Raw genomic sequence first — 12,073 nt, 5'->3', positions numbered from 1 at the left:
ACCATGGATTGGTTGCCAGTCAATAGCAGGGCACATAGACAAAAATGAGTTAATCTCACATTCACACCTATGGACAATTTATACTTCAATTCATGTAACATGCATGCTTCAAGAACGTAGGAAAAAGTCAGAGTACCCAAACAAAAGCCACACTCACACAGAGAGAACGTCTATAATCCACCACAGGTAGGCTGTAGCTAATGTTTGAAACCAGAACCTCAGAACTGTGAGGCAGTTGTTGACCACAAGTTCACCATGCTGCTGGGGAAAAACAAAATCAAAACAAAAAAGTGCTCATGTGGGCAAATTCTAAATAAATAGATAAATTCTAAATGTCTGACAGAGTGACTGTCATTTGGTTTCATTAAACTTCACACAAATTTCTGTTACACAAATGAAAAGGTCTCTGTATGGCTGAGGGGTGGCGACTCGCTGTGTAGTGATCTGTATTCTTGTTTGTTTGCTTCTCCATAGGAGGGGCCTGCCGACAGCAGTTGCGCCAGGCATCATGAGGCATCAGCAAGCTTGGCCGCCGAGAGGGAAGAAGTCTCCATTCATTCCTGTTGAGCAGGCTGCCCGGGGAAGATATGCACGCAGCAGAAGCAACGCATTCCACAACCAAGACGGGTGAATACCGCCATCCGTGGGTTGACAACAAATGGGAAAGACATTCAGAGACTGACGGGAGACAGTAACTTGGAGTGTGTCATCCTAAATGGCAAAGGGGACTCGGCCACACTTGAAGGAGGCAGTGATGTCCCTGTTATCACATTGCTCCCCCTTCAGAAGCTTCTTGTTAGAAGTCAGTAGGCCAGCTCGGGCCCCTGTGAGGCTTCAAAGCTGAGGGGTAAAGGAGAAGAAAAACAAGGACAAGTGAGCAACAGACCAGAGGGGAAAAAAAAGACCACGGCAGGCCCCCATGCAGGCGCGTAAGAAATATGTTCTGCTGGGCTTGTGTACGTTCTGCTGGCTGGTTCTCTTTTACTTCGGTAGGGGAGTCCAACTACCTGTACGTTTGCTCCGCATACTGACAGGCCAGCAGGGTGAAGTAGTGCGACTCTGGCCCAACTGGACTGACCGGGCCTTCCTGCCCTGCTATGCGCACCTGAATGAGCTCCAGACAGACCCCGGGACATCTGAGTCGCCCCGCCAGCGGCGACATGCCTGGTCTGTTATTTATAAGGACAGCCACTGCCGCATGGAAACTTGTTTTGACTTTTCGCGGTGTCGGTATAGAGGAAGAGAAGGGTTCAGGGTGTATGTATATCCCTCGGAGAAAAACGATCATGTCTCCGAAAGTTACAAGAAGATCTTGACATCTATAGCTGAGTCACGATACTACACGTCAGATCCGCGTGAAGCATGTTTGTATGTGCTTGGGATAGACACCCTGGACAGAGACCAGCTGTCAGGACAGTTCGTGCCCAATGTGGATGAACGGATTCGGGGTTACCCTCTTTGGAATGATGGGCGCAATCACCTGATCTTCAACCTTTACTCGGGCACATGGCCCAACTACACAGAGGACCTAGGTTTCAACATAGGTCAGGCCATCTTGGCCAGGGCCAGCCTCAATACCGAACATTTCAGGCCGGGTTTTGACATCTCCATCCCACTCTTTTCGAAGGACCACCCGCAGAAGGGTGGTGAACGAGGCTGGTTGGTCAGGAACACAACCCCGCCACGGAGGAAGTACCTGCTGATGTTCAAAGGGAAGCGTTATCTGACGGGCATCGGGTCAGATACACGAAATGCGCTCCATCACATCCATAATGGGAAAGACATTGTCTCACTGACAACATGCCGTCACGGGAAGGACTGGGAAAAGCATAAAGATGCCCGTTGTGACCATGACAACATGGAATATGAGAGGTAAGACCAGGGTTCAGGGTAGCCTTGATCAGCAGTTATTTTCAAGAAAGAAGAAGAATGCTTGTTAAATGCTTGATTTTGCATCCCAACAAACCTACAATTTTGATTCTATAGACTGCACTTCTTATTTTCTGTTTCTGATGATTGATAGTTGTTTTTCAGATCAAGAATTTCACAAACATAAGAGGCAGCTTATATTCAGATTTGTCAAATATTTCATGTAGCATTATATTAATTAAAAAGCATACCAAGCAAATTTACTTGTTTCATACACTGTGTGCTTTACATGATTAAAAGCATTCAAGTATATAAATTTTTTTTTAAAAAAGTGCACTTAAAACAGCTTTTTGTGCAAGAAATATCACTGAAAAGTGGAAATACTCTAAAATGCATGAGAAAAAATACGTTTTTACTCTGGATTTGAGAACACTCAGACTTGGTGCTGACGTCACCTGTTGGGAATTCTATTTTTTTTTGTAGCATAATAGCTAAATGCTGCTTTGCCATGTTTGCTTTGGACTCTGCACTCAATTATTAGACCTGAGACAGTCCATCTCATAGCCCCTTTTTTATTTGCTGCATAACACCTCAATTGAACCACAGTCATCTGGAGACATTGTTACAAATAACTGTATGTCATCTGCATAGCTATGATACTCCAAACTAAAGTTCTGGAAAATTTGGTCCAAGGGTAGCATATACAGGCTGAACCAGAAGGGTCCAAGAAATGACCCTTGAGGGACCTATATGTCATTGCAATTTGTTGAGATTGAGCACTTCCAATCGTTATAAAGTAGCTCCTTTCCTCCAGGTAGGACCTGAACCATTTAAGGACCGTTCCATTTAGTCATACCGACATTTCCAACCCGTTTTCCATTGTATTGTGATCTACGGTAACAAAAGCCGCACTAAGATCCAAAAAGACCAAATACACACTTTTATAGCTCATTACACAAATTTCTAGCGTCCTTATTTTATGTCTACTGTAATTTAAAATGTTCCACAGCCTTCTTAGTTTAATCTCTTTTTCGATCATAGCCTCATGTTTGGCGCATACAATAATTGAACAGAGTGCTAATTATATAGGTGAAAACTAATAAAATCCTACACTTAAAACATCCCATCTGTTCTGGCCTACTTTTTTAACTTAAACTAGACAATAAAATTCAAGTGCTGACAGCGCTGCTCATTGCGTATTACAGTTCAGAGACAGATGACGAGAGTCCCGGAGATGGTCAGAGATGACTCTGTTAGGAGTTTAACTGATAGCATTGTCTCTGAGAGCTTAACATTTTAACAACTGTGGGTAATAAATTGACAAAACAAACTGAGACATCATCCCATTCCTTTGGACTAGCTTGTTTCGCATTAGCAACAGTGACTATAAGTGGCCATAACTGATTTATTCAAATGGCCCTCACTATGCTGCTCAATGATTCACCACATTTCATATTGCTGCCTTTTGCAAATATGTCATTGATGGCGCTTAGTAGTAAACCTCCCAATTTGAAACAATTATTCATCCATTAATCTTAGTTATTTTAAAATATTATTGTATTTATCTTTTAAAATAAAATACCTTTACAATCTACCAAATCTTAATTTCAATTACTAACTGGCAGTGTCAAACTAAACTTAATTTTCATATTACCAAATATCACAGATATGCTTTTTTAATGTCTTTTGATGCATATTTTTGGGTCCGCCATGCTCTGTGAAATCAGATGAATTCTTCTGAATAGTTTTGTTTGCTTTGAATAGGAAATAAGTGGGAACCTTGACTTTGCATGGTGTTACAATACCCCTGTCAAAGTCTGGTCTTGAAAATGTCTGATTTCTCGGTTTCCTGAAAACCAGCAAATGTCGTATTCATTGAAAAGGATCTGTTACAATTGAATAAGCTTCCTGAACACGACTTAAAAGAAGTGCCTTTTAAAGGTCACCTCATCATCCAGCAAATTTATGGTGACCTTCCATGAACCTCGAAAATTGTATACATCATATAGGACATTTTGTAGAATGAATGAATGGCATTTATTGTCATTGTCCTCTATATAATGAATTTGGAGAGTTTCTCCTGTCAGTGCATACATAAAACTAAGAAAGATAAAAATAAATTTCCTGAATTCTATTAAACACTTGAGATGGGTTTACTGGTGGTCCATTATTTATTTCGATATAAAGAGTCAGATGATGTCACATATTTATTCATAACACCGATTTGAAACTATGTATACAGTATACAGTATAGCTGAGTGTACTAATACAATCTACCCTGCAATGGCAGTTAGTAGGTGTCTCCAAATACACTCCTTCTTTAAGCTTGTTTACTTTGGGGATGGGCAGCAAACTGATGGAATTGCTTGAAGTGCAATGAATGAGCTCATTTATTTATTATTATTTATTTAGGCCGTTATAGAGACACTGCAGTGGGATTGGGATGGAGCAGACAGAAGAACACCAGAGTTAGTTGTGGCTGTCTCGTGTCTCGCTTTAGTAGATGTGTGAATGAAGTGTGTGGCAGTGCAGAAATATCTGGAGGATTTCTTTTTGTCACTCATTTGTCTGAATCCTTCTGAAACCGAGGAAGCATGTGAAGGAGGGATGTGTGCAAGGGGAGAGAAAGTGTGACGTTCTCAGGTGAACCTTCTTTTACATTCATTTTATAAGTGGTTTACTTAAGGGCCTAAATGCTTGTTTGTTCCGAAGTCATAATGACCGGATTACCATTGAGGGGACCATGCCGTTGACAATCCATTGTACCCCTAAGAATGCCAGAATGTTTTTCTTGCTGTAAGAGTGTATTGGCCAGTTCTCCTTTCTTCTACCCATCAGCTACCTATCAAAAACAAAAAGAAGAACAAAACAAAACGCATACTGTCCATATAATCATTGCTATTCTTGCCAAGCGCTTTGCATGTGTCACAGTTAATGAGGCTCTTAGAAGGTGGTACCAGGTTAATGAGCGCATGCATCTGCTCCGCCGGAAGATTAACCTGGAGGGACCGGGACAAGGAATGGAGAAGTGGGAGAGGTTGCCAAGGGACAAGCAAGCAAACAAGGCGGGGGGGGTGGGGGGGGGATTAAGGGGGGAGGTGATGTAGATTGAAACTGACAAATCAATTTCATAAAACCAAATTAGATTTTTTTTTTAACCAATAGGTTTTGTGCTCATTAATATAGCCATTTTTGTTGCAATCTCTGTAGGTTACAAACAGTTCTAACAAATGGCAATACAATTATAATGTCTGAGGGGTAATGGCATTTACCATGTTAAAGGTGAATATTATGTGTATTAACTTACCCTAGAAGGTTATTAGAGTGTGCTAATCCTCAAAGAAACAAAAAACATGTACAGTTAAATTAAATGAATAGATATCAGTTTATGTAATTATTTGGATATAAAAGAATGTTAATGTTGACCTAAACTGCCATTAATTGTTGCCAAAGGAGTATATGTAGTTGGACATCAAGAGTAAGGAATGTGTGTGTGAATGTGTGTGTTTTCATGGGTTATGGATGAAAGTAGATAAAACAGTTCAAGTGGTTGGAAAGAGACAAATTAGAGGGAGGACAGTGTGGTAACGGAGGTATCGAGGGCAGAAAGGTAGCACGTTGTGTGATGAAGATATCAACAAAAAAAAAGTCAAAAATAACTGATGGTTTCTTCTTCCAGCAACTTCAAGGAAATGCAGGGAACGAGTTGGGGCAGAAGGGTGACAAAGATGGAGAACTGTGGTGAATAAAAGCAATTGGAGGAGAGGGGAGGACTTGAAGGGCTGAAAAGAAGCTGTGCTGCAGCCTAACGGCCTAGTTTTCTTCACTTTGGAGGATTCACTAAGAAAGTGGAGAAAAGCGTACGTTGTACAGTGAATGCAAATGAGTGAAAATGAGCGATAACAAGTGGGGGTTGGGGTTGTTGACTGAGCTACTCAGAAGATGCCAAAGGAGAGTGTGTGAGGTCAGTTTGGACCTACATACAACTGATTAAGCAATTGAAAATTAAATTAAATTTGTGGATTCTTATCAAAATCCACTGGAGGAATACTACCATGATGCACCCCAAAAAAATACAAGTTGACAACCTCTAAATAATATTAAATAAAAACTTTACATTTAGAATGCTACAATGCTCACACAAGCATACAGTATTTTCCCCTGTAGCAAGTTGTAAACGTGTGTCCTAAACCATGACAGTGTAAGCAACGTTAAGAGTTTTTGGCAACCCGAATGAGCAACGCGGCAGCCCACTGTAATTTGGGTAAGTGAAATTGTTTCTCAGAAGACGTTGTGGTCTTTCTGTATGCTTGCGTGTATGTCTCTGCAGCCCCTGTTTAGAATACTTAGAAAAGAGAGGACTCATTGTGTTTCTACGGACCTTGAACACACTGTTCTCTGTTGTTGCCCCCCCTACATTACCAGCCAGCTCAAACTTCTGGATTCCACACATCAGTCTTTTCCTTTTAAACAGTGGTCGGATGTAGCTAATGAGTCACCAAAAAAAACTTCACAATGTGGCAAAAAAAAGTACTTACTTAGTCTCAATGTTAATTGGTATTGCCTTTTTGGCTTGCTGATATTGTTTTTTTCGTGACAGCTGCTGAGCATTTATTTTAATTTAAGCGCTCCTGCTGACAAACTGAAATTTAAATTGCCTCAACTCTAATTTTTCTAGCATGAATCTAAAAAAGTTTCATAACCGTGTTGTTGAGGCGTGGGCCGTAGGTCAAGGGAGAACCAATTACCATCTAAATATTGGTGCAGCTGATTAAGATAAATTAATGCATGAAATTTAATGACACAATTGAGAACCATGCAGGAGGTGTTACTGTTGTAGCTCATCATTGTAATACTAATTTTTCTACGTCGGGATAGCTTTTTCACATGAATGCAGGAAACATTCAAAATCCGATGTTAAATTTTCATTTAAGAGATTTGATGAGTCAGCATTCCAGCTTTTAAATTGAGATCTTGTACTGGCCGACGCCCGAAAGCAAACAGTAGGGGATGTTTAATCTGACATCCAGAAGACATGCTTACATGGTCAGCAAAACAAAATAGACTGAGAAGAAATAATAAATCAAAATGCAAAATGCCTGAGTGTTGATTTAGGTTTGTACTCCCTTTGCTCAGACTGCGGCTCCCCAAAGTCTAAAAAAAAAAAAAGCATTTGATGCCTCAATCCTGGAAGAACATGAAATGTTGGTTAGAAACTGCTCGTCCTTCCTTCTTGTTGTTAAAAATATTGTATTACACGTTGCATCGTCAGTTCCCCCCAGTCTGGATCTTCCACGGCTGTAAATAGCTTGTATTCGTTGTTCCACTTTGGGAGCATTAAAGGTGATGCTTGCCTGGTGTTTACATTTAAAACTGGTAAAACCAATAACAGCGGAGCCACACAACAACACACTGGGCCAGATTAATGCTCCGGCTTGCGCAGGTTAAAGTCTCGATACCCGTTATACCATGGGATACACAAATGACCATTAATTACCCACCAGTCAAATAGTTTGATAATTTCATCATGATGGAAAAAAAACAGTGGGTCTGCATCCAAATTTATTTCCTTTTAACTTAGTTAATGCCACATTCTTGCATAAGCTTTGTTGAAAATCATTCAAGGAGTAGGAGGCGAATGTCTGTGTGAGTAATGGATTTAGAAACATATGGAAATACATCTCGTCGGGCGGGATGTAATATTTAGAAAACGCTGTACTTGGTTCTGCGACATGTAAACAGGATTCTGAATGGAATATTGCAGATGTTCTTATTTACAAAATATCAGTTGTCAGGTTATTGTTGTATATGTCAAGATAAAAAAAGCCACCAATTTTAGATTAACATCAACAATCAAACTGGGAGAATCATATTTCAAAGTACTAGGCCTACCACAGTGCAAATATTTGTTGTGCTCGAGCCAGCACTATGTAGATCTGTACGACTTCCAACCCTTGTCACTTTGTAAGTTTGCTCCACAACATCCCATGTGTCTTGCTCCCCCTTAACAGTTGAATGCAAGTCTCCTATCATCTCTCCTCGTTCCACTATGAATAATGAAACAGCATCTTCTTGCTCCCCCCGCGACGGCAAACTTTCTGCTCTGAAAGACTTTCCACACACTTGCCTTGCACGCATTAGCGAGATGCACATTCTGCATTCCATGCCACGAAAGACTGACACAAAGTCTTGTCTTGTCAAATCTATGCATTCCTACTCTCGCTCTGTGCTCGTGCTCAGCCCCCATCCATTCAAAGGTCAGGGCGGGGAAGGTTAATGGTAACATGCTGTTACCGCAGCTTGTCACATTTTGTAAGGAAGTGCTGGAGTAGATTTGGCTGGATTTGTGGCTGTAGTGTGTCATTTCCAAATGATAGTGAAGATCGTGACAGAGGTCTGCACCTGGCATGACTGACAGAGGTCGTAATACTTTATTATGTTGAATATTAAACATGAGATTATAATTGGAATATGATTTTATTCATGCTTTATACAAATAGTGGTGGAACTGTGGTCGACTGTTTAGCACATCAGCCTCACAGCTCTGAGGACTGGGGTTCAAATCCCCTGCCCATGCCCCTTGTGGAGTTTGTATGTTTTACCTGTGCCTGCGTCAGTGTTCTGTTGGTACTTCGTTTTCCTCCCACATCCCAAAAACATGCATGGTAGGCTGACTGAAGACTTTCAATGGACCTTAGGTGTGAACATGAGCGTGAATAGTTGTTTGTTTCTATGTGCCCAGTCAGGGTGTACCCTGCCTTCTGCCCAAAAATAATTGGGATAGGCTTCAGCACTCCTGTGACCTTTGTGAGGATAAGCAGCTCTGAAAATGGATGGACATATTGTATTGCATTTTATTCTTTTAAGTAACATTTATTTGTTGAATAACATCCGAAACATGAATAAATGTCTACTCACTATGCCGTTAAGTAATTCATTGCTATGATAGGAAATAGGGTATAAGCACCCTGAGTCAACAGATGTGGTGAAGACGTTTTTTAACTCCTTTATTCTAAGGGACACCTAGCTCAGGCTGGCTAAAGCAAGTCATTTATCTTGACATTGTTTTATTTATCCTTTTGTCAAATTTTGAAGGTGGTCTGCCATCTGAATTATTCTCGTTACAGCTCTTTTATGAGGATTTTCCTCCTTTGCCCTGGGGCAGTTTTGAAGTGAGTGACTCTTTCAAAGTCAATAGATGACTTGGATCATTTATAGATCCTGCTCTTCCCAGTACAACATGCATAGCCAAACACTACTGAATGCTTGAAATGAAATATGGATGGAAAGTGATCTCGGGTGTTTGACTTTCACAAACTGCTTTCCCGCTGTATTCGTCATTCTATTTGCCGACATTTATTAAGAAACACCACATTGCCTCATCATTAATGGATTCATTATTGTTAAACTTGCAGGCTTTGTAAGGTTTTAAACAGCTTAATAAGTGTATATATAGAGTAGATTGCATGTTCTGCATAATCTCCCAGGAGTGCTTGGTTTGATGGATTGGTGACTTGTTCAGCTTTTGTCATCATTCAAATTTGATGTATTGCAGGAGAATATATCTTCAAGATAAACTTGCAACCCGACCCAATATATTCAGCGTGAAGTAAGGCACAAGATCTGATTTGTAGTAGATTGGTTTTCATATCGAGTTTATTGCAATAGGTCACTGAATTTCATCACCGGGGAGTGGTACTACTGTTGTTGTCCTCACACTAGGGTCATCATTCCTGCATGGATTTAAAATTACTTTTTTGTAGTTGTTTTATTTTTTAATTCTGTAGCTATTTTTAGGCCTGGTGGGTCACTCATCCGCTTTATTTGATTTATCAATTTAGCATTGGTTTTCCTTCCCAAAAAAAAACCCCATAGAGAACGTGTTTGTGAAATAGAGGCCATCCAGACGGCAAAGGTGGAAAGTGACGTCTTCAAGAATATTATATTCCACTCAATGTTCGCAACAATAGGTAGACCTTTACTTGTGACTAAATAGTGTGACTAAATAGATTCTGGCTTTTAAAAAATATCAACTGTTCAAGAGGTGACAATGAAGATAAAGGAACTAGGTGACAAAATAGTTTGCTGAGTGAGTTAATGCAAATAATGACTTTTGTGAAGGCTTTTTTTTTACTTTTTTGCTCGCTCTCAAATGTAATGTTACCTCATGAGGTACCTAGGCAATATGATTTTTTTTATTATTATAAAAAATGAAAAGTTTATCAAATATTTTGTGTCATCCTTGATTTTTATTTTCCAGCAATATTTGTGAATAACTCATTAATTCTGTTTATTTCTTATGATCTGAAGGTCTTGACAGGGGGTGCCCATTACGTCGATCGCAATCTACCTGTTGATCTCCGAGGCAATTATGGTCTATCGCAAACACGTGCCCCCTGCCTCCTCCTCCCCAAAAAAAGACATCATCCATTCTGTCGCTTGATTCAGGTGTGGCCAATTTTGTCTATCGCGTGGTTAGATTGATTGACATCCAGTTTGACCAATCCTGGCCTCTTCTGACATGTGCACATAAACCTGCGCATCTGCACTTAAAGCCAAGTTCTAGCAAGCTGGCTTCCTATTCACTTTGACGTTTCTGTTTGCTGTATGCTCAGTGCTGATTGTCAGTACAAATCCTAGTCGTCTGCAATACAGCATCTCGCACAGTTGCTCCTGTGCTGTTTTATCCGGTACGATAAGTCCCCTTTCCTTTGATTGGTTGCCTCTGTGTGGACGATCCACTTGTGATTGCACACGTATTTACGTCGACAGTGCTGGGTCGGGAACACACAGGTAGGCGTCTAGTGACGTAAAGCGAAATTCTGATGACCTGATTTCAATCCACTCAATAAAAATATCTGGAGCTCAGGAATGCGTGAACGGTTTCAAGTCATACTTCACATTTTGCCTCCCAGTGCCAATATTTACATCTTTTTTACGTGAAAAAGTTAGTTTGGTTAAAATATAGCCCCTTTAACAATGATATTAATTAATTCATTGGATCAGGTCCTATTGCGATGCCATAAAGAAATAATGTTAAACAGCAGTTAATTGTAGGAGAGATGGTAGTCTGGTTTTGGTTGACTGTTTAGGTGCCCTTGAGAAAGGCACGACCCCATTTGCAGTCTAGCCACTTTCACTAACATCTTGGATACCTGCATAAGTGTATGATGTGGTTCTGCAAGGGTTCCAGCACAAATACAGCAATGTGTGTTGAATTTCTCCTTGATGTATTACATAACTGACTGGCAACCAGTTCAGGGTGTAGTCCGGTGGGATAGGCTCCAGCGCCCTGCGACTCATAATCCAAGATAAGCGGTGTTGAAAATAGATGGATGGATGGATGGATGGATTATAATGTGTAAATGAATCCGTATTCTGATTTTCATTCTGCATGAAGAGTGGTAGGTTGGAAACAAACTACATGATGCGGCCTTTGACAATTTCTGTGAGATTGCACCAACGATGTAAAAATTAGATTTTTCATGGTTATTTTAGATGTTTACATTAGTACATTCCGCTAAATAACCTCTAATGTAAGTTTGTTTAAAACTGCTTACCAACTACAGTATACAGTAAGGATGAACAAAATGCTTACCACTTATTTTTTTAATGAATTAGACATTAAATCCTGTTGAAAAAAATACTTCAATGCCAGTGCAAGTCACTGTTATCACGTTTTCAAATCTTCTAATTATAATTGAGCCTTGTTGCGCTTTAAAAGTCAATGTTCCAATCATAACATTACCATGGTGACGACATTGAAGCTCTTCTTCAGCAGCTTCTTCTCTTGACATCTCCTCGACAGGACCGAATTGTTTGCTTGAGTATGTCAGGTGCTTATCATGTATCATGACTAAGAGAGTGGTTATTGCTCCAGGGCTCTCACACTTGTGTGGATAACTACATAATGGTTGTCCATTCAGGATCGTAATCGGGCCCTCCATCAACCTTGGCTAACACTGGCGAGATCATAGCAGGAAAGGCCTCTAGCAACCTTGTTTGCTGTTGTGCGGGCCAACTGGAGCGGAAAGGTTTTGACAATGACAATGCGGTTCATGGGTGGGGAGGAAGGGGGGGTGCGGTGGGGGTAATGGCGCAAGAGATTCCTAATTCCTTATCCAGTGAAGGAACATGAACCCAGTGTCCTGTTTTCACTTGTATAATCGGATACCGTCTGCTTGATCTTTGCACCCCATCGCCA

The 12,073-nt window shown here is 40.5% G+C and overlaps 1 protein-coding gene across 1 annotated transcript in view; it reads left to right on the top strand.

The window, feature by feature from the left end:
* Nucleotides 1-474: 474 nt before the first annotated feature.
* Nucleotides 475-12,073, top strand: part of LOC133498505 (exostosin-1c-like) — a 57,570-nt gene continuing 45,971 nt past the window's right edge. The window contains exon 1 of the mRNA XM_061815495.1: nt 475-1,872. Coding sequence (XP_061671479.1) covers nt 920-1,872 — 953 coding nt within the window. The 5' untranslated portion in view covers nt 475-919. The remainder of the gene's footprint in view (nt 1,873-12,073) is intronic.

The sequence above is a fragment of the Syngnathoides biaculeatus genome, chromosome 1 (assembly GCF_019802595.1).
Source record: "Syngnathoides biaculeatus isolate LvHL_M chromosome 1, ASM1980259v1, whole genome shotgun sequence".
Taxonomy (NCBI): Eukaryota; Metazoa; Chordata; class Actinopteri; order Syngnathiformes; family Syngnathidae; genus Syngnathoides; species Syngnathoides biaculeatus.
Note: the sequence above shows the minus strand (reverse complement) of the source record. Positions and strands in the feature narration are given on the sequence as shown.